The sequence below is a fragment of the Schistocerca cancellata genome, chromosome 5, assembly GCF_023864275.1.
Source record: "Schistocerca cancellata isolate TAMUIC-IGC-003103 chromosome 5, iqSchCanc2.1, whole genome shotgun sequence".
NCBI lineage: Eukaryota > Metazoa > Arthropoda > Insecta > Orthoptera > Acrididae > Schistocerca > Schistocerca cancellata.
This window is the reverse complement of record NC_064630.1, coordinates 274065175-274088552: the sequence shown is the minus strand read 5'-3', so window position 1 is coordinate 274088552 and position 23378 is coordinate 274065175. Positions and strand designations below refer to the sequence as shown.

Below are 23378 nucleotides of genomic sequence, written 5' to 3'. Positions count from 1 at the left end.
CATTCCTATTTTTTATTCATTATTAAATCTACTCCTGCATTACCCCTATTTTATTTTGTATTTATAACCCTGTATTCACCTGAACAGAAGTCTTGTTCCTCCTGCCAACTGAACTCCACTAATTCACACTATATCTAACTTTAACCTATCCATTTCCCTTTTTAAATTTTCTAACCTACCTGCCCAATTAAGGGATCTGACATTCCACGCTCCGATCCGTAGAATGCCAGTTTTCTTTCTCCTGATAACGACGTCCTCTTGAGTAGTCCCCGCCCGGAGATCCGAATGGGGGACTATTTTACCTCCGGAATATTTTACCCAAGAGGACGCCATCATCATTTAACCATACAGTAAAGCTGCATGCCCTCAGGAAAAATTACGGCTGTAGTTTCCCCTTGCTTTCAGCCGTTCGCAGTACCAGCACAGCAAGGCCGTTTTGCTTAGTGTTACAAGGTCAGATCAGTGCATCATCCAGACTGTTGCGCCTGCAACTACTGAAAAGGCTGCTGCCCCTCTTCTGGAACCACACATTTGTCTGGCCTCTCAACAGATACCCCTCTGTTGTGGTTGCACCTACGGTACGGCTATCTGTATCGTTGAGGCACGCAAGCCTCCCCACCAATGGCAAGGTCCATGGTTCATGGGGGGAGGATATGTTGCAGGATAAACAACAAATTAGAATTAAATTATATGCATATTCGTAGAGTCATTATTGGTCTTATCCACAGTACAATATAACTGAATACGATGTTTTATTGTACACTGCAGAAATTCATAAGTATTAAGTATGGTAAGGCTCTTTCATGAAACAAGACTCAGAATCCATTCTCACACAATTTGTTTATGAATTGTGATGTCTTCTTGAAAAACGCTCTTGCCAAATCTAGGAAATTGTTTGAAACTATATTTAATCTAGTCAAAGGAACTTTCAACAAATTCTTTATTATGGTTCCATATGCCTAATCATTATCAATATTTGTAAGAGAAACGATCATATCACCTCAATTCGCTTAGCCCAGTATCGATCGGTGAAAGAGAGGTTGTGAGTTGCCATCTGTGGCAGGAATATAGTATCGGACTTGAAGAACTAACAACGATATAATTTATTAATGGCCCAAACAAACTCCTTAGTGTATGTTTCTTATCAATTTTTTATAGTAGCCACAAAGTGCTGAGAATTTAACCACCATTTCAAAACATCGACGTTTATTTGATAACAAAAGTATATACAAACAAATACATCGAAAATATCTATAGGAATAAGTACAGTATGTTTATCTTATCCACTGTGGTATTTTTACCTAACTAGTAACTTTATAGCAGACTTTCTCACTTAGAATGATATTTAAATACCATGCTTGTGGAAGGACACTCAATGGGGAAAATGTCGAAGATATGGAACATTTGCAATTTGCAACGAAAACAAACCACAAAATAAAGGCCTACCCCTGGTGGCCAACCGGTTCTAGGCACTTCAGTCTGCAACCGCGCGACCGCTACGGTCGCAGGTTCGAATCCTGCCTCGGGCATGGATGTGTGTGATGTCCTTAGGTTAGTTAGGTTTAAGTAGTTCTAAGTTATAGGGGACTGATGACCTGAGATGTTAAGTCCCATAGTGCTCAGAGCCATTTGAACAAAATGGATAGTAATGAGAAACAAAAGCACGACGTCCACCAATATGACATGAATGAGCGCAGGGAAAATAGGTTAACTTCCGATGTTAGCAGACGAAGACTTAAACCTATCTTCCTCAAGAAATCTTGACGCGACGTGACGTGACAGTCCATTGACGGCCTGTGTGAATGGGCCCATTTGAAATGCTTTGTGGAATGTTTTGACGTGACGTGACGTACAGTATGAATTGGCCTTTATGTGTGTACAAGTTTCAGATGTATATGGAAATCCATATTACGCGTGATAACTAACGAAAATAGTAGCTTATCAGCTCTTTGAATCGGGATTACTTTTTCATTGTTTCATACACTCAATTCTTAATTGTTTTGTCATTTAATAGCGTTCCTGCCAAAGTTTCAGATATATCCGGCGAAGTATTTTCTATAGTGCATTTCCTTCTACCTTACACATTTAAATAGAAAGAGCTTTTTTTTAATTTGCGGTGACGCTGATATTTCAAATGATATTTTTCGCCAGAGTTAGCACTTCCGTCACACTTCCACCTTGTATACTCAATGTGAACACTATCTCTTTGATTATATTGAGTGCGAACTGTGAACGTCTTTGGTATGTTTATTCACCAGGTTGTTGTTAAAACGTGGTCAATATGAAGCTCATGCAGGGTAATGTTAGAGAAGTTAAGAAGAAAAAACATATTTCGAAAAAACGGAAGAAATCATTGAGGAAATACATTGACATCAAAGATGTTGATGATTTTCTTGAGGATAAACGGCTGGAAGAACGCTTGGGGTAAGAAGTGTTGCGCTGTTTTTACTGTGACAGATTTTGTATTTGCTGTGTGATTGTTATGATACGGTGTAAATTAATTTTCTTGATTACTCCAGTTTCTATTTTGTTGCACGACAGCAGTATGTCTTGGTATTGGAATGCCAAAGCACTATTGGGGTTTTCAGTTGTGGTAAAATGGTGCACTGCTGTTCGGAATAAACTTGAGTTCGCAACTACGTTTACTACTGTCACCGTTTTTGTACTAATCTCCCAGCTTGATATGAAATATCGCAAGTTTGGTCTTATAGCATTTCTCTTAGGAATGTAATGTTTGGCAATACCTGTGACAACCTAGCTGTAGAGGTGTTTTGTAGTGCGGATGATTGCAGTTTCCAAGTGAAATTTTCCTCAGTAGGTGGGTAAGTTTGACGACATTTTCATGCGGTTTGTTATATGAAATGGAACCAAATTAAGCGTACTAGCCATCTCAAATACCCTTCCGAATTCAGTTAGGAAATGTATGTTCTCGAACATCCTGTAGTGACTGCTGATTCATTTTCTGTTTGCCCACAAAATATTGTGTGCACTTAAAAGTACGAAGTTGTTTCTGTGAAATATTTTCAAGTCAATATCAATAATGGGGTAATTATGGAAGCATGTGAAGTAAAAGCCAACTCTAGATGTTCGAAACTCGTTGTAGGATATAGCTCACTCCTGCATTCAGGTAGAGCACTTCTGAACATTGAGAGAGATGAGGAGTCGTTTCTAACCAGTAGTCAATAAGTGTAACGATAAGTTTCTTCAACTACCAAATTGTGAATGCCAGTATCGTAATTCGCAAGGTAAACTTTTCAGTCCAGTGTTGACTTATACGTCAGTTTCCATGAGGGATCAGGCGCCTTAGTGCGACTACTGCCTACTGTTTGTACACAGCCTTGCTGCAGTGCACTTTTACTGTTGAGGGCTGGAAACTGTTTGCATTTCAAGATTACAGTTCTGACTGGCATAGCAAGAGAAGGAGAAGATCTGTTAGTGCACCCATGCTGTGAATCACCTATAGTAGAAATTTAAAAGGTGTAGATATTAATTGTTAATCTGTGAGGGAAAACATCTATTGTGTTTTATGAATTACAGTGCATTATCCCTTTTATTTTCTAAGATGCTGAAGATGGAAGATATTCTGCTATATGTTAGTACTTACATGTTGCCCACATTGCGGTTCATTCACTCAGTGTATTTCGTATAATATGACAAATTGATGTTTAATGTTAGTTGTTATCAGAAGACAAAATTTCTTGTGCAACATAGAAACTGCCTTGATTGTGCCACAGTATTTATCTGGAATGTTATATCATCTCAGTATAAATTTGAAGTCTGAGGGCCATGGGAAACTATGAATCTGCTGTTACCACCTGTCTCCTTTGACTCGATGTCACAAAAATGGCTGGTAGCAACCACTGAAAATTTGTAATAATGTTAGATTTATTGTGCAGAACAGTTTCTGGAGGAGGTAGTAGGCCTAGTTCAGTGCTGCTCTTGGAAATGATGAAACTGTCAGATTTTCTCATATTCAGGAAGATATATGTTGAAATCCCCATCTGGCCATCCTGATTTAGGTTTTCTATTGTATCCCTAAATCACTTAAGGCAAATGCCAGGATGTTCTGTTTAAAAAAGCATGGCTCTTTTCTTCCCCAAATATGATCTTCTTGTAGAATCTCTAATGACATCATCTGTGGAAACTTTCCTTCCTTCAAATTCATCACAATTGTAACTACGTTAATTGCTTCGTGTCCTAATTAAGCAAAAGTATATTTGTAGTATTTACAAAACATCAGTATCACACTGCCTGACAGATAAAGTCAAGCACCCAGAAGACATAGTCAGGTGTCAAATTAACTTAATACGCTTACACAGCATTGTTGGGTACGTAAATTATAAGGTTTGCAATTCTTATGATAGACCAGAGTGTTTTAATGTTTAGTGTTGTCTCTGGGCCTGGTAGGATTCATAAGGGACATGAAGAGCATCAATTGTTGGGTAATCACTGTAAAGGACGTAGAATTGCTCTGAACTTGGGCGAGACAGCTTTGTCAGCACCAGATGGATTTTGAAAGAGACCTTTTCATGAGTCTTAATTTGGCCAGCTTGTCATTTTACTAAATATCCAGATTTCTGGGGCATAGGGATGTTACAGAAGCTTGATGTTGGTGTTAGACTACATCCAGAAAGTGAAGGCAGGCATGATTGTCGTCAAGGCTCCAGTTGGCTATGTCTGACCACCATACGGGACATTTGATGTATTGTGCACCAAGCACATCACAGTCCTTTCACATATCCACCTGCCATCTGAGAAAGTAGTGGACTCTCTCAGCATTCTTCCCGCTCCATAGATCAGACTAGCAGCAGCCGAATTAGGAAATTACTGTCTCATGCTTAGGGGCTGCTAATACCAAACCATAATTGGCTGCATTTGGAGTAGTGCTGTGACCAGGAAGTGTGTACTGCTGCTGAATGGCATCACATTGGATTCAGTGATGTTCGCAGTTCTGCACTACTACAGATTACAGTTGTCAGTGAATATGGGAATGACCTGGGGAGAGGTCTCGTTCTTCCAATGTTAGGAGAGGTACAGCAGTGTTACTCCTGGAGTCATGGTTTGGGGAACCATCAGACAACTTCAGATCACAGCTGGTAGTGACTGACAGAACTCTGATGGCACAACACCAAGTCACAGACATCCTGCATCTGTGAGTTGTCTCCCAATGACAGTATTGTGGATCCATTTTTCAACTGGACAGTGCTTATCTGTACATAGCACACAGCACACCTGTCTGTGTGATGTTGAGGTACATACTCCCATGGCTAGTAAGAACTGCAGATTTGTTCATGATAGAATATGTGGGACCAGCTTGGAACTTGACTCCATCCCAGAGTTAGTATCTGGGTTATCAGTGACCAGTTACAACATTTGTGCGCGGCTCTCGTAAGGAGAGGAGACAATGGCTTTGACATCTTCCCCAAGCCAATCAGTGCTTGCATTCAGGCCAGAGAGGGTGCTGCGTTATACTGATACATGGGCTCATACTACAAACTTCTTTGTAAGTTAGACTATTGTAAAGACTGAAATAACTATCACATACCTCTGAACCCATGAAGTTTCATTTTGTGTTGTCCTACCTTTCTTGGTGCTTCTTTTTTTTCTTTATTTTTTCAGGCAATGTATTTTGTTTTAATAAATCCAAATTTTGTGAAGTAATATTCCCACTGCCTACATAAAGTTGAGATGCATCTAAGTTTCAGATTCCAGAACTGTGGCTTCACTATTATTGCTATGGTATGCAATAGGCCTACATTAATTTATGAATATCAAGGAATTATAAATCCACAGAAAAGTTTTACGTTAAAAGAAACCTGCATATCTCTCTTCTTGCTGAAGAGGCCAGTATTTTTGTTAGTCTCTTTAATGGTCTCCATATGATGTTTGCATGCTTTGCAAAGATCTTTCTGTACAATCAGTGGGTCATGTCATGGATTTGTGACCCATGTTATAGAATAATCCACTGTTTAGCTGAGGTTTCCATCCATAGTGTTAGCTGAGTTTGAGTGTAGGCTGTCCTACAAAGTGAAGAGGTTTCTCTAAAGAGAATTTTGTAATCAACTGGGGAAAATATTGCAGTACTCTGGAGTGTTTTAAAGTGCAACTTTTCAGGTAAAGTTACAGTGTGTAGATATATCATTCTTGTGCTTGAATTAGGCTAATTGTTTTATTCTGGTCGTGTTTGTGTGGGATTTGTATCTTCCAATTGAGAAATGTGCTGGTATATGGTGAAAATCTCAGTAAAAGGTGAATTATTGACTAACACACTCTGAAACAATTTTTAGAGTTGCTGAACAAGCCTGCAAATAACTCATTTACATTATGTATTGGAACAAATTTTTGTCGTAAAATTCTTCCTATATTGTTTACAACCGATTGCGTGAGGTATGAGTTTTTCCAGTTTTTACAGTGTGTACTGAGTAATTGATGAGGTGTTGGTCGTGCATTTAGCGTAAGTTCACTCTTTGCAAGAGGCTAAGTAGGTTGGATACACAGTACACGAGATCTCATTGATTGCTGTTTAATTATTCGTGCAAAGAAGTTGTTATCAGGTTGCAAGGACAGTTACCCAGGTGCTGGTGACAAGCCTCTTCCAGCTTTTTGTATCCATGTACAGCTCTTCAACATGGGCCCTATCTGAAAGCAGACCACTTTCAGCGATGTCCTTAATTACGTTGAGCCGTCTTCTTCTTGACCACCCAACACATCTTTTCCCATTTATAGTCATTTCAAGGGATTTATCCTGATTCCCCCCTCCCCCCCCCCCCCTCCAAGTCATTTCATAAGACTATACCATCTTAATGTGGATAAGTAGAGTTTTCTTAGTGCACTGAGCTTTGCACCTGCATCCATTCTGTTCCCTTCATTCCTTATTGTATCCTTTTTTGTTCACTACAGCACAGATGTAACAAACTTCATTTTAGCAACTTGGAATTCTCTCTCTCTCTCTGTTAGAGCACAGGTCTCCAGTGAGCACGTCAAAATGGGAATATAGTAGATACTGGAGCTGATTAATTTTGCCTTGTGTGATATCTGGTTTCCCAGAGGAGGCACTGTATTTGATTGTAAAACTGAGCAGTGTTGTAAGTGTGGTTTAGAACTTTGGATTAAGTTTTTACAGTCGTATCACATTCCCCAATATTAAAACTGAGCAGTGTTGTAAGTGTGGTTTAGAACTTTGGATTAAGTTTTTACAGTCGTATCACATTCCCCAATATTAGAAATTTTGCACATTCTGTGGGGGTCTTCCATTCAGCTGTAACTTAGGCTTTTCTCCTCCTTTGCTTACCATAATGGCCACAGCTGTTGATTCACTGGCCGTAAGACCAAACTCTTCAAAGTAATTGTTCCATATATTCAGTTTTTCATTTGTATCTCCCCTGATCACACCATCACTTTCAATTCAGGTCGTTACTGGTCCCATCTGCAGCTTGTGGTCTAGTGGATAGTGTTGCTGCCTCTGGATCACGGGGTTCCGGATTCGATTACCAGCTGGGTTGGGGATATTCTCTGTCCGGGAACTGGGTGTTTGTGTTGTCCTAATCATTTCATCATCCTCATCATTCGTGACAGTGGCTCAATTGGACTGTGTAAGAAATGGGAGTTTGTACAGGACTGATGACCACGCAGTTGAGAGTCCCACAAACTATTCATAATCATCATTAGTGGTTCCTTATCCATTCCATAATACTGTTCTTCACAATGACGGAGCAATGGACTCCGCATTTGATCTCAAACATTCTCTACTCAAACACAGCTGACACATCTTCTGCAGAGCATCTGTACCTTCTAAGTAAGTGCCTTGGATAAATTTCTTCTTTCTAGGCACTCTTGGATTTAGGATCTTTGGACACTGTCATAAGCTTTTTCTGTAAGTAGGAAGACAAGTGTGATGCTTCTGTACCTTTTTAAATAGTGTTCTTGTTGCAAAGATCAGCTAAATTAAACTGCTGTTTTTCCTAAATCCATACTGTACTTCCAGAATAGATCAATTTATTCTCCAGTCTCTCTTTTTTCTCTGTTCTCCTCCAAAATTTTTAATCAGTGCGAAAGCAGTATTACATTTCCGTAATTTTCAGCCAGATTTTCGTTACCTTTTTGGAATAACTGTGTAATGAAACCCATGATCAAATTGTCAGGAATGTTGTTCAATCTCCAGATTGTGCTTAACAGCCATTATGTTCAGCCGCCTTGATAGTAACTGCATTTAATTTCACAACAAAAAATTAATTATTCCTGTTGTCATTATTTGCAAACCAAATTAGTTGCCGTTCTCTAACACTTCCATTCTTTTCACAATACCGAGTCTGTGTTTCATTATTGTTCAGGTTGTTATCCATGTCTCCATTCAAGAGCTGTTATGTTCTTTCAGAAATGGATTACATCTTCCACTACCCTATGAGCTGATATGCTGCTGGTAACACTAGTTGCATAGAATGCAACTTCAAAAAGATAGTCAGATTGTCACATATGCTTTTTTGATTTCATGAATATAAGTGGATTGCTTTTTGAGTTTCATTGTAGTTTCACACTTTGTGTAGTGGACCAACTGGAAGCAGAACCTGTCTCGAACATTTTCCTGCGCAGACAACATTTTGTTGACATAGTCCATAATTTGGTAGCCAGTGATGCTGTGAGTTAATCATGAGATTACTGCATAACTCAACATTCTCCCTGTCCCTATGTGATCCTCCGTTATTGTTTGTTGTCATGCTTGAAAGTTGTCATGGAGCTAGCTTCAGTAAACAGAAAAGTGTTCATGCTACTCTACTTCCACATCTGTACTCCACAAGCCACTTTATGGTGTGTGGTGTAGGGTATGTTGTGTACCACTGTCCCTCCTGCCCTTTCCTGTTTCAGGTATGAGTAACGAAACACCCTGCTCTTGTTTGGATCTTCTCTATTTCCTTTACCAAACCTAACTGCTGTGCATCCCAGACTGAGGAACAATATTCAAGTATTGGTCCAAAGAGGTTTTTGTAAGCTACCTTCTTGTCGATAGACTACATTTACTGAAGATTCTCCCAATGAATCTGCCTTACCTTTGATTATTTTTATGTGGTCATTCCATTTTAAATAGGTCTGTATGCACAATCGGAGATATTTTATGGATAGGTCTGTCTCCAGTGACTGTCCTGCAGTCTAATTATCATAGCATAGTCTTTATGCGTAATACATTTCCTTCCTCCAGCAACGTATGATATGCTGCTGATACGAGAGAAGCAAGTTCTTTCACATACTCAGTGTAGAATTGTTTTTGTATCCCATCAGGTGCAGTAGCCTTCCTCTGTTGAGGGATTTCATTTGCTTTGCTATCCCATGGTCACATGTTTCAGTAGCTGTCATTGTGATGTTTGTGCAACAATTTAAGGGAGAAACTATAGTTCATTCTTCATCAGTAGAACCACTTTCGATATACACTCCTGGAAATGGAAAAAAGAACACATTGACACCGGTGTGTCAGACCCACCATACTTGCTCCGGACACTGCGAGAGGGCTGTACAAGCAATGATCACACGCACGGCACAGCGGACACACCAGGAACCACGGTGTTGGCCGTCGAATGGCGCTAGCTGCGCAGCATTTGTGCACCGCCGCCGTCAGTGTCAGCCAGTTTGCCGTGGCATACGGAGCTCCATCGCAGTCTTTAACACTGGTAGCATGCCGCGACAGTGTGGACGTGAACCGTATGTGCAGTTGACGGACTTTGAGCGAGGGCATATAGTGGGCATGCGGTAGGCCGGGTGGACATACCGCCGAATTGCTCAACACGTGGGGCGTGAGGTCTCCACAGTACATCGATGTTGTCGCCAGTGGTCGGCTGAAGGTGCACGTGCCCGTCGACCTGGGACCGGACCGCAGCGACGCACGGATGCACGCCAAGACCGTAGGATCCTGCGCAGTGCCGTAGGGGACCGCACCGCCACTTCCCAGCAAATTAAGGACACTGTTGCTCCTGGGGTATCGGCGAGGACCATTCGCAACCGTCTCCATGAAGCTGGGCTACGGTCCCGCACACCGTTAGGCCGTCTTCCGCTCACGCCCCAACATTGTGCAGCCCGCCTCCAGTGGTGTCGCGACAGGCGTGAATGGAGGGACGAATGGAGACGTGTCGTCTTCAGCGATGAGAGTCGCTTCTGCCTTGGTGCCAATGATGGTCGTATGCGTGTTTGGCGCCGTGCAGGTGAGCGCCACAATCAGGACTGCATACGACCGAGGCACACAGGGCCAACACCCGGCATCATGGTGTGGGGAGCAATCTCCTACACTGGCCGTACACCACTGGTGATCGTCGAGGGGACACTGAATAGTGCACGGTACATCCAAACCATCATCGAACCCATCGTTCTACCATTCCTAGACCGGCAAGGGAACTTGCTGTTCCAACAGGACAATGCACGTCCGCATGTATCCCGCGCCACCCAACGTGGTCTAGAAGGTGTAAGTCAACTACCCTGGTCAGCAAGATCTCCGGATCTGTCCCCCATTGAGCATGTTTGGGACTGGATGAAGCGGCGTCTCACGCGGTCTGCACGTCCAGCACGAACGCTGGTCCAACTGAGGCGTCAGGTGGAAATGGCATGGCAAGCCGTTCCACAGGACTACATCCAGCATCTCTACGATCGTCTCCATGGGAGAATAGCAGCCTGCATTGCTGCAAAAGGTGGATATACACTGTACTAGTGCCGACATTGTGCATGCTCTGTTGCCTGTGTCTATGTGTCTGTGGTTCTGTCAGTGTGATCATGTGATGTATCTGACCCCAGGAATGTGTCAATAAAGTTTCCCCTTCCTGGGACAATGAATTCACGGTGTTCTTATTTCAATTTCCAGGAGTGTAGATGTTTAATATTATGGTTTTTTCTGTAGTCATCCTCAGTTTCAGTGCCATTATGGTCACAGTGTGTCTGGACACGTCTTCGATCCATTTACCGATTTAATGTAAGGCCAAAACTTCGTAGCATTTTCTCTCAAGTCAGAGATAGATTTTTACTTTAGAACTCATTGAACTATTCATGCATGACTCTCCTTATACAAATTTTGGCTTCTTTCAGTTTTTGCTTGTCTGCAAGGCATTAGCTACATTTAAATTTACATTGAAGCTCTTTGATTTCGTAGCAGCTTTCTAACATGGCTGGCAGGCCACAGTAGGTCGTTCATCCCTCAAAGCTTTGCTCGGCACATACCTTTGTAAAGGGTATTGCACAATACTCTTGAATTTTGTATATTGATGCTTAGTATTGTCAGTGCTGGAGATGAAATTTTCATGTTGATCGCTCAAGTAATCAGAAATTTTCCTTGTCACTCTTACCAAGAAAAATGTCTTCCTACCTTTTTCTATATACCCATTTACAACTGTATACAGCAATTCTGTGATGATCTTATAATCACTGATTCCTTTGTTTATATGAATTTAGTTGAAAAGTTGAGGCCTGTTGGTCACCAGCTCTTATGTTATTTTCATGAATTGGTGCTCATGTCTAGCTAATATTTGAATAAGGCAGTTAGAAAAATTTCACACTATTTCCTGTCCGTACTAACTACCTTAATCACTTTAGTCTCTTTGTCTAAAGCGTGTAATTTAAATCTCCATCTAATACTATGACATGACCAGGAAATTTACACAAAATGTTCCTCAAGTTTCCCTTCAGATGATCTGCCACTATTGCCCCCGAGTCATGGGGTCTATAAAATCTTGCAGTGGCCATGTTTGATCCACCTTTTACACTTACATTCACCCAAATTATTTTACATTTGGACTTCGTACTGATCTCAGTAGACATTATTGTATTTTTTATGTCTATAAACATGTGTCCATCATCACTGGTGTTCAGTGTATCTTAATGATATTTGTTCCAATTGGAATATAAAATTTTATTGCTAATAACATCTGGTTTCATTCAGGTTTCTGTCCCTAGTATTAGATGGTCATATTGCTGTTTATAAGTGAGACTAGTTGTGGGGCTTATCTGTAGATGCTCTTGCAGTTAACTGATACCATATTAAGATTTTATTTTTTTGACCTGTCATGAAGAATGCTGCACCCTTTAATCAGTGGAGGTAGTATTCTTCCCCATCTGAAATTATAACATGGCTCATCCACCCTACAGAGGAATTTGTCCATCCTAAAACACCCACATGTACATTCTGCCACATGTAAGAATGGTCATACAGTTCTGTATCCAATAGCAAAGGTCAACAAATCCATATCAAAGATCGTCGCAGAATTATCTGTGCCTGTGATGTAAGCCTTTCCTCGTGACCGCAATCAATTTTGGTAAGAATACTGCAAAACACGAGCTCTGCTTCCACCCTACAAACAAGGCTAGCTACCAGTAGGAACTGTGGATGGGCTGCAAACCCATCTGGCATGTGTCATTCGTGCCAACATGGCCCACAATTTGCAGCATAGTGTACCCAATGCTCTCAGTGACTGCCGGCACAGCCTGCTCCACATCTCAGTCATGATCACCCAAGAAGTAAACAGAGGGGACCCTGGCCTTCCTTTCTGATCTGCTCGCCATTTAATCCTCTGTGCTTGTCTGGACCTTTCAGGAACATTGGCCCCAGTCTCAACAGATGAGGCCACCCTGTGCTAATTCAGATGTACTTTCAGCATTTGGCTATACATCTTAACTTGCTTTTCGTTTTTTTTTTTTTTTTTAAGGCATGGGGGGCAACAGTGCAACTCATACCCACCTTTGCCTTCGACACAGAGATTCACAATCCTGCCATTGTTCACAATTCAGTGTCAGGTAAGTGCCAACCAGCCAGAATGCATGAATCAGAAAGTGCTGCAACATCGATATCCCAGATAATACTGTAGGCCCCAGAGATACCAAAGCATTCATCTTAGGTAGCCCAGTGCTGCTGTAGCCCAGGGCAGCAACCTCAAAGCTGTCCTCAATGGCCAACAGCTTCTAGCTGCTTATGGACCATGGCCAGTTAGTCCTGCCTCCATACACAACAGGTGCAGTCCCTTTGCATCTTTAATTAATTTTTGCCTATATCACAAGTAGCACAGTCTAAATTCTGATGCTATATCATTTCTGGTTTTTACTATACTCCACTGTCAGCTCAAATAATGATATTTTTCTGATCAGTGATGCTAATTGACATGGTATTAGGATCACCTGTACAGAAATTTTGTGTGACCTGTGACATAATGATGTTAGGTTACATCATTCATATGCAAACAAAACACTGACAGTATTTATTTTGCTTCTGTATTATTTTTAGGATTATAGGTTTTTGTGAAAGACTGATGTGAACTATTTCCCGAGATCTAGGCGAGGTTAGCAGCCGGAAGTTAAGTTGTGAGTTTATGAAACCAACAAATGTGTGCATAGAATTGTGGTTATGATGACCTACTGCTCAGTAGTGTAGCCCAGGGTGTAAGTTAGGCTGAAAGAAGATAGGTTGTGACTTGTCAAAGTTGATGAATTTTGATATGGCACATATGTTACACACACTGAATTTAAGTGAGTGGTTTATTTCTGGCATTTTCATGAAGTTATGTTTCAAAGCAGACGGGTGGTACCAAGAGCTTCAGTATCTCCATTTGGCTCAGTCGATTTCTTTGTTCAACTTGTTGGTGTATTACACTGACTGAAAGACCTTTTCACATCTCGTTTTGCTGTTGTTTTTAAATACAAATTTTGATCCTGCCTATTTATCATTTCACATCCAAATAAGTTTGTATTCAGAAGTTGTTATATGTACTTACTAAATATTGAAATTCAGTTTAATTTGAAATGGTGACATCCTCATTGGGATACTGTTAGTAATACAAAAATTTTCTATCCCAATTGCAAAGTATTTTTATTAACATAACCTGTTTCAATGCTATATGCATCATCTTGAGTTTCAAAATTCTTGGTTATGAACAGCAAGTCAGCGTGACACTCTAGTTTTAAGACTCTGGATCTGCATTTTGATAGAATTGCAGTTTTAAATCCTTGTCTTGCCATGTAATTTGTGTTCTCCATGATTTTCGTAAATTGTGTATGATAAACCCACTGAGCTTGTTTCCCTACCTCTTTCATACTCCTGAGCACCTCCAGTAGATTGTGAGTTGTTAAGTTCAGTAATTATGTTGCTTGTATTCCAGCAAGGGATTTTTGAGTATTGTGCTGGAAAAAAATTTAATGTGAATCATGTATTTGTGTTGTATAAATTTTTGATTGAGTTCATTGTTCAGTTCTGCTGTATGTTTTTCTTTTGCCATTATATTCATATAAAGAGAATGTGAAATGCAACAAATTACCTTATTGTTTTTATACAGGGTACCATTTGAAGACCGACCAGATGAAGCCCTATTCCGAATAGAAGAAACTGCAGACAGTGTTGTTGACAAACCAGAAACACATCTGTCTAAAAAAGAAGCACTTCGGCAAAAGCCTGTTAGGTGTTTCGAAATATTGCACTCATATTCTGCAGTACAGGACCCAGTTAGAAAAAGGTATGACTATAAATCAATTTAATGTACTCCTAGTCTCTGATAAGAGTTGTATTGTGGCCACCTCCTGATACTTGTGTAGATGTTGAGGGGTTTGATGATAGTAGAGCAGATACTAACTGGGATACTAGAGCACTAGCAAATGGAGCATTTGATGCGGGAGTAGGGCAGCTGCCGAAGAGGAGTATTGTTTAGTCATTGATTTGTTGTGGACTGAAGTTCAGATGTGAGCTTCAGTGAGTTGAATTTAAGGGCAGGGATGAGGTTGGCAACTGTGACATCAAATGAAATATTTGGGAGAGTACCAGATTGTTGTTGGTAAAAATATTGTTGAAAGGCTTGACAAATCATGCATGTGAGAGATTGGCGTAAAGAGTGTTTCTGTCAATGGGTATGAGGAAGATGTCAGGTGGAAGTAAGTGGGAAAATGATTCAAGGCATTGAGGGAGGGAGGTGATATCCGTTATGTAGTATTTTAGGTTCTGGGTGATAGGTTGGATGTGTTGCTCTATTGCAGCTGAGTTGTATTTGGTTGTGGCTTTGAAGCCTGCAAATGTGAGACACGCCAGAATTTTTGTTTTTCTGTGTGCCATGTAGATTAGAGGGGGATAAGAAGTTTTATGTAGGATTCTTAAACTTTGTGAGAGGTATAGGATTTCTGGTGGCAGTAATGTTTTAATGAGGAACACTTTAGTATGTTGGTCAGCTCTGAAGCTGATGCAGACACAAGCTACTCACAGTGGTTGGGGATGATTTGGAATGAAGCAAATGTTAGAGATCTTTACTAAGAGCTGCATGTTTAGATGTAGGTACGGGCCTGAAGGTCAGTTCATGCAATGGGATAGGTGACACCAGGGTGACGCCAGAGCAGAGAGGGATACTGGTGAGAGGTTTAGGATTGAATGGGGATAGCTGTAACAGTAATAAATGTGGATGGAAGATGTAGTAGTAATGGAAGATTTGTGGACCTCTTGCATAGAATGTGTTGTTGGGTCAGTGTTGTGATTGCAGCAATGGAAGAGACAGACAGTGCTTTGAGGTATTCGACCAAAAAAGTGAGTACAATAAAGTTTATGGCAGTCAGATGCTTATGTAAAACATTTTAATAACTGAACTGTCTTTATTTTCAGTAACCCTATGAAAATTAAGAATAAATGGTTTAAAGTGGGCATACAAAGACATTATGTTCATAAATAAATACTGTGCTAAATTACATGAAATTGAAGAGTTATGCACTCCGTGAAGATATGCTGACAGTTTACCATTTGCATGAGGCTCCTACCACTTGACTAACTGGAGGCAGCCATTATAAATCCTTAAGTACCCAGGTGTGGCTGTGGACGTTTACCGTTTAGCTTACTTGCAATATTTAAAATATAAATTTAAAGAAGACATAAGAATGATACAACAGTAAATAGTCACCTCATAGTCTCTGAAATTACATCATCCGATTATTCAGTTTTCACTGAGTCCACCATACATGAAGTGACATACCGGTATACGTATGTACCTTTTTTAATATTTGAAACATTTGATAATTCTTGACAGCTGTAACTATTGTAAAACATAGTTGCAAATTCCAGTTTAAACTTAAGGATTAAAAGAACAGATATGAAAATCCAGTTGCACAAATTTAGATAATGTTATTCTTATTTTAACTGTTGAGATAAAACTGTCTACATCTACATGACTACACTGTAATTCACAATTTAGTGTTTAGCAGAGGGTTCATGAACCCACTTTCAGACCATTTCTTGACCATTCCAGTATCAAATAGCATGTGGGAATTTTATCAGATGATAAACATTGTGTCTGCAACCCTTTTCTCTTTTTCCACATTTCATACCTTATGGATCCTCTGGATTTTTGTAAATTTCCTGTGGCACTATTTTCCAGATGATTCTAGTTTCTTCATCTGTAATAAAATGAGGCGATGCAGTGGGCAAGGCAGTAGGACTCACATTCGGCAAAAGTAGAATCCAAATGCCTTGTCCACTACAGCTACTGTGGTGAGCCGCATCAAACCAGTCTTTTGATTGAAGGCCACAACAAAAACATGGATGCTTTAATGACTTTAAATTCAATATAAATATGGATCACTAAACCACTCGCTTATGATATATTTATTTATTTCCATAAACTAATTTCCAAGTAATTTCAGGCTCATTTTCAGATCAGGCATGCAAAAATTTACATATTCATGGTATGAGCATGATGATGGGTGTTAGACATTGCTTCATGCAGCTGTATGGGTGGTATAGGTTTTAAGATCCAGCTGGCAGTTTCCATTGCCATTGACCATCTGCCACAGAATTAAGTAATATTCACTATCTATTACTGTTATACAATGATGAGGCAAAGCATTATGACCCCTTGCTTGATACCTTGTTTGTCTGTCTTTGGAATGAAATACGTCACTGATTCTGTGTATAAGGGATCCTACAGTTTGTGGATAGATTTGTGGCATTATATGTCTATGCACAGGTCATGTAATTTGCATAAGTAATGGGCCACTGATTGGCATAGGCGGTGATGGCCCCCAATAGCAACCCAGATGGTTTCTAGTATTTATATCAGGTGAATGTGGTCCCTGAAACATCAACATGAGTGCACAGCATAGTTCTGGCTCCGAGACACGGATAACTGTACTGCAGAAATCTGACTTTGGGGAAGTCATCAAGCATAAAGGGATGCAGTTGGTTCCCAGCTGTCAGTGTGTCTTCGATTACTACCAAAGGTCCCACCCAAGTGTAGGTGAATGTCTTCCATAGCATAATACTGCCCACAAACAGCCTGTTTCTGTGGCACATTACTCGTTTTGAGCCGCCATTCATCTTGATGCCATTGTTTATGAAGATGACCATCGACCTACTATAACAAAAAATGTGATTCACCCAAAGAGCTGACACATTTCCATTGATCGACGGTCAAATCCCGATGATCCCATGACCACTGCAATTATAATTGATGATGTCATTGGGTCAACAAGTGAACACCTAGGGGTGGTCTTCTTTGGAGCTCCATGTTCAACAATGTATGATGAACGATGTGCTTGAGAACACTTGTGCATACACTAGCGTTGTGTTCTCCCGGCAGAGATGGCATGGATCACTATCTGTCATACTTCACAGAGCAGACAAGTCTCTGAACCCTAAGTTCTGTGAAGAGTCGTGGACGTCCAACCATTTAGTGCCGAGTGGTAGTTTTGCTGTCCTCCAACCTCTTTATGTAGATGCTCATGACAGTAGTATGTGAACAGTGGACGAGTTTCACCATTTTCAAGATACTCTTTCACAAGTTCTGCTTAATAATAATCGGCCCTTTGCCAAAGTTACTTATTTCAATGGATTTCCCTGTTTGCAGCCCATATCTTTGCTAGGGTCCCCCATCTGTGTCTGCTCCACTTGCATGCTTTTGTTACCGCATCACATGCCTGCAACAGTACCAGATGCCATCAAATCGTGTGGTGGGTAGTGGTCATAATGTTTTGACTCATCAGTGTATTTTGAACCTTGAGTGTTAACCAAAATTCTGACAGCATTTATGGAAATGTAACCTGATGAGGTTTGCTTTGTTACAAAATGGCAGTAGGCTGCAGCATTTTGTTGGATGAGTGGTTGCTTACAAAGTGGAGCAATTAGCTCATGCAAAAACAGTTTCCAAGTGACAGCAAAGTATTTTATGTACAGATACTCTTTCTTGTGGGAGTTCCTTCCATTTCTTCTTTACAGCATGCTCGGAAGATTACTCCTACAGATTTTGATAAAAATTGTTCCACTTATCATATCACAAATTGGACTCAGACAAGTAAATAGCTCCCATCTTCCAAATGATAGAAGTTGGCCTTAAAATACAGTATTTGTAGACACTCAGTTGTTTATCATACCACACCTAATTGTCTGCTAATCAAGAGATGTACATCACCTCGGAGGACATTAATTTCAACCAGACCATTTGGAACCTTTATGAGAATTGAAGACTCCTCATAAAGCTTCAAGGATGAAGTAACTAATGGAGGAGACTGGAAAGTAGGTTGCCCTTGGGAAGTGTGGTAACACGTAATCCTAGTTGATATCTATATTGTGGTCAGCTACTACATGAAGAAGCTGTATTTAATTTCTGCACGTGATTGTGCTATCACAGTTCAGCTAAGCAGTTTTGAAAGCTTGAGCAAAAGTCCTACATTCATTGTCCACCCACTTCAAGAACAACAATGAGAGACAAAGTGCTACAAAAAAAGATATTATTATGTCATTTGAATAACAAGGAAATTGCAAACATTTTGCCGATAAACGGGAAAGGAATGCTACTGGAAGACTGCTCTTCTATTAAATACCTTATGGTCATTTAGAAAGCTTAGTCAAAGATAGTAATATCTTCTGCTTGAGTCCTATGCTACTCCATGGCAGAATGGTATCAGTTCATTCACTTCATACGCCATAGATGTAATACTTCATCAGACGTGTCACATCACAACATATTGTGCCTTTGCTGTCTTGCTGGAATAAAACCCCAAGACAAATGATTAGTAGCAGCCAGGCAAAAGAAGATCAAAGCCACAACATCTGCTACTCATCTCCTGTTTCAACAGCTATTAGCACAGGCACAACTCAAGGAAGAGTTTCGTGGTATCAGTTGAGGTAAGGTAATCATGCAAGATAGTTCATAGGTGTTACCCGCTAGGAGCAAGTACTTAAGACGACCAGGCACCAGGGAACTGACTGTCCCTAGAACACATGGCGGAATCATTGTTGATTGGTCAGAAAATATTTAGTTTTAAGTAGAATCCTTTCTGTGCATTTTGTATTTGAGTCTATAAAATTATTATTGCATGTTTATATTGCTGTATTGCCCTTACTTGTGGTTCTGACACAAGAAATAAACAAAAATTGGATGCTAGTGTATCTGTACTCTGTGCTGTAGTGTTCATCCATCAACTGTCAGTCAACTATTGCTTTTACATAAAAAAAAAATATATGAAATGATGCCATATTAATTTCAGAAATCGTGTCCGAACTCCTGAAGAGAGAAAACATCCAATTAAAAAGAAGATTGAAGAAGAGAGGAAAAGTAAAGGGATTTTGACAGCGAAAGAACTTGATGCCGCTCGTAACAGAATAATAAATGCCCAAAGAAAGTTAAACAGACCAAAGAAAGGAGAATTCTCAGTTGACTTGTGGAATGATAATGGTAAGAATAATTATTACTTTTATCATATTGGAAAACCAAAATTTTGTTATTTTATCATACCGGAAAATCAAAATTAATTGAGTCATGTTTTTAATAAGACATCAGCCCATAATTTGAAGACTTTGAGTTTCCCATTGCTCAGATACTGCATTTGTGAGTGCACAAACTGACATTGAAGGGGGCATCGATCTATCAGTTAGTGTACATTCTATAGGATTCTGAAAAACAATGCTATTGTTATAGGGGCGTCAGTCAACAGCTTGCACCTGTTTAAAAGGAAGAAGAGGCATCAGTCATGTGTCATATCTCTGAAAATAAAGCTTACATAGCAGCCTTAATGATCCTGCATATCACACGTTAGACAGTGTTGTCAGTAATATTCTCAAGAAAACAATATGCTGCAGTCATTGCGACAGTTGCCCATTGTTGTCAGCTGGATAGCTCCATCCAATGCTATCAACCAACAATATGGCTGCTTTTTTTGTCTCAGTATGTAACTATGATGTATTGTTACACTTCACAATGAAATGGTGGACACTATATTTAATACATATATATTTATTAATCACAGTTTCTGAGCTTGGGGTTGTAAACACAATTGTAACAAAGCATTTGGCTTCAGCAGTCAATGTAGACACTACTTTGTATTGTGTGATCTGAAGATGGCCACTTAACACGTCGAAACTAGTAATAGATGTGTCCTTCCTAGTGATCTTGGCAAATAAAAAGTTTTCCTAAATAAAACAACACCAAAGGACTCATGTGTATAATGCAGCAGGGACATCAGTGGTGCAGAGGAAGTAAACTCAGCCTTATGAATGTAGTTTTATCAACAAGTGGAATGATACATAGACACAGTGAGCACTTTAATGTTGTTCAAAAGTCAAAATAAAAGAGTTTTTAAAAGTGATAGATGCTCGCTAGTCTATCTTGTTACTACATAAATATCAGCTTTCATAAAATCCAAATTAAAAATATAAAGATCAAACAACAGCACTGTGGAAGATCGTATGGGGAAGTGTTACTAATGATTGCTGATACAGATGTGTTGTAATTGAATTGCTTGAAGATAACAGATTTATCATTTTAGTAGTGTGAGGACACATAGTTGTATTTTCATATACAGCTACAAATGAATGTTTCCAAGCCAAATTACAATCAGAGTTTTATGTTAACCCACATCTTGCTTTGTTGCACAAGCACAGAATACAAATAATTTAAAACACTGGCTGTTGTTGTCTCTCTGTGGAGTAATGAGTCTTTTCGTTTCAAAAAGTAGTTCTTAGCCACAGTTATTGACAGCACACCACCACTAATCCATGTAGAGGCCATGAGCAAAGCTTGAGTAGCATAGCAGCAGTTGTTGTAGAAACAGTTTGTTGGCTCTCATTAGGCAGCATGCAGGCATAGTACCACAAGTGACACCTCTTTTAACTTTCCCATGTTTCCTTGCTGCCTCCTATAGAGTGACTGTCACTAGCAGCCCGGTTAAAATAGATGCAGTTTGTATGGTAGTTGAAGTTAAGTCGAGGGTGTCAGAATACAAGGCTATGTTGAAGGACAAGTTCCCTTCTCCAGAGATCAGGGAAACTAATATCAAGTAGGAGGAGCTAAATAGCCCATGTAGTTTGTCACTCAAGTCTCTTGCAGTATGCTTTAGCAGATGTTCATTGTTGGTTACCAGTAATGACAGAAAAGAAAACTATATGGTACAATGTTAGAATACTGTTTGTGAAGTACTGTACCAGTCATATGTATTGTTTGCAAGTGAAGTTATTTTTGAGAACATAAAATCACATAATTAATTTTGCAGGTAGTAGCCAGGATAACTCACTTGGGACAGATTCTGAATGGCTAACACCCACTACTCTGGTACATACTGTAAAAAACACTGGCCGATTTGTAAAACGGGCTCCAAAGCTGCTGCTGAAAAAGCCCTTAAATGTTCCAGCTGTAGAGAATCCACATCCAGGTGAGTTCCAAGTTTTTGCTGAGGGAATATTGACTCCCCGTATTAACCATAATTTAAACCAAGTGCCAAATGTTTCATGTGAAATGTGGCAACATTATTTGTTAGTACTGACTTTTATTCACTCTGTTGTTAACAAATATGCAAATTTATTTGTGAGCTTTTTGTGATCTCTCATCTATCTGATTTCTTGTCTGGTTTTAGGTATTTCCTACAATCCTTCTTTTGAAGACCACCAGGAATTGCTGAAGAAAGTTGCAGATGATGAGCTGAAAGTAATAAAACAAGAAAAACATTTAAACAGAGTCACCACTCAGATGTATTCATTTGTAACTCCAGAAATTAGAAAAGTAAGACAATATAGCATTTTCAGCAGATCTTATTATTGGTGTGTGTGATGATTACTAATGTTGTTTTTTGATATATGATAATACATCTCTTGTGCAGAAAGAATGGTTGAGTGAAATGTCTGAAGGGCTGCCAGCAAAAGAGAAGGAAACCAGTGAAGTCACAGATGAGGAGAATAATGGTGATAATGAATATAAGGCTATAAATCCTCCAGTCAGGAACTTGAAAAAATCAAAACAAAAGCGTAGAAAAATGAAAGAAGCGCAAATGGAAGAACTGAAACGGAAGCAAGCTATCATCGAGAAGCGAAAAATTGCTGACATATACAAGTTAGTATACCATCTTTATTCACTGTTCATCTATTTTTTGTTCCAGTATGTCATAAGTTGTTCAAATTTCATATAATATATTTCTAAAACTGTTGTATTCTGCATCAGGTTGAGGTTTGTGCAAAAAGCATTAGATACAAAGGAGAAGAAGCTTTCCAAGCTGAGAGAGAAGAGAGAAAAGATTAAAGCTCTAAAAAAGACTGAACCCAAACAACTAAGCAAAACAAAATATGAGGAGCCAAATGTGGATTTTAACTTGGCTGAAGAACTTAAAGGATGTCTTCGTGGTGTGAAACCAGAGGGAAATCTTCTCAATGATCGTTTTAAGAGTTTGCAAAGAAGAAGCATTGTTGAGCCAACAGTGAAACAGAAGTAAGTCTCTCCATCCCTCACTCCTTCCCCCTCCCTACTTCAGATTATCTCGTCTCTTTTTCCAGTAACCAATTTCTCCTGTTACTCCTATCCACATGCTCAAAATATTTGACATTAGTGGTAGTCTTTCATGTGGAAGAAAATATTTCCTGCTATGTTCTGATAAATTTTTTTATTATTATTCTAGCGATTGATTATTTGTTTTACTACAAGGTCAGCAGAAATAGCAAATGACACAAGATATTACACATTAACTATTGATATATTTTTAACTCGTTGAGATATTCACAGTTGGATAAACTAGAAATAGAGCCCTGGTAATTCGAGCCCCAGTATTTCAAGGTTCAAAGTAATTCAAGCTCATCTTTAGAAAATTAAGATTTTACATGAAACTAGAGTAAAAACCTGTTTTCATGTGTTGTCTGCATGTACGTTTTACACGCTTTCGATTGGGTTATGTTTCAATAGAGTAACGCTGTTTTCAAAATGTAACTTAGTTGATTGCTAATAGTTTATCAGTTAATTGTTGCTGTGTGTGTTTTGTTTCTCATATAAGTGTGTTTCTGTTACAGGGCCGTAAAGAAAGGAAAACGTAAAAGATATATAAAGAACTCTCACAAGATAGATGTGACTGCTGCGTGAAAGGGCAATGCATGTTGTTGAACCACTTTGTAAATATATTTTCAAATAAAGGAATTAAAAAAAAAA

The 23378-nt window shown here is 39.5% G+C and overlaps 1 protein-coding gene across 1 annotated transcript; it reads left to right on the top strand.

Annotated features, from left to right (window-relative positions):
• The first annotated feature begins 2208 nt into the window (after positions 1 to 2208).
• Positions 2209 to 23378, top strand: LOC126187553 (ribosome biogenesis protein NOP53). Its single transcript, XM_049928705.1, has 8 exons — positions 2209 to 2424; positions 14289 to 14465; positions 19465 to 19652; positions 21466 to 21624; positions 21826 to 21971; positions 22069 to 22298; positions 22407 to 22670; positions 23243 to 23378. Exons 1-8 carry the CDS (start codon positions 2282 to 2284, stop codon positions 23310 to 23312), a joined length of 1377 nt encoding a protein of 458 aa, XP_049784662.1. The 5' UTR covers positions 2209 to 2281; the 3' UTR covers positions 23313 to 23378.

What these genes read in the sequence shown, in the direction of transcription:
- LOC126187553 (XM_049928705.1), top strand. Translation starts at nt 2,282, where the DNA reads ATGAAGCTCATGCAGGGTAATGTTAGAGAAGTTAAGAAGAAAAAACAT. An exon ending in CGGCTGGAAGAACGCTTGGG is followed by an intron (nt 2,425 to 14,288) that starts GTAAGAAGTGTT and finishes GTTTTTATACAG; the next exon opens with GGTACCATTTGAAGACCGAC. An exon ending in CAGGACCCAGTTAGAAAAAG is followed by an intron (nt 14,466 to 19,464) that starts GTATGACTATAA and finishes TATTAATTTCAG; the next exon opens with AAATCGTGTCCGAACTCCTG.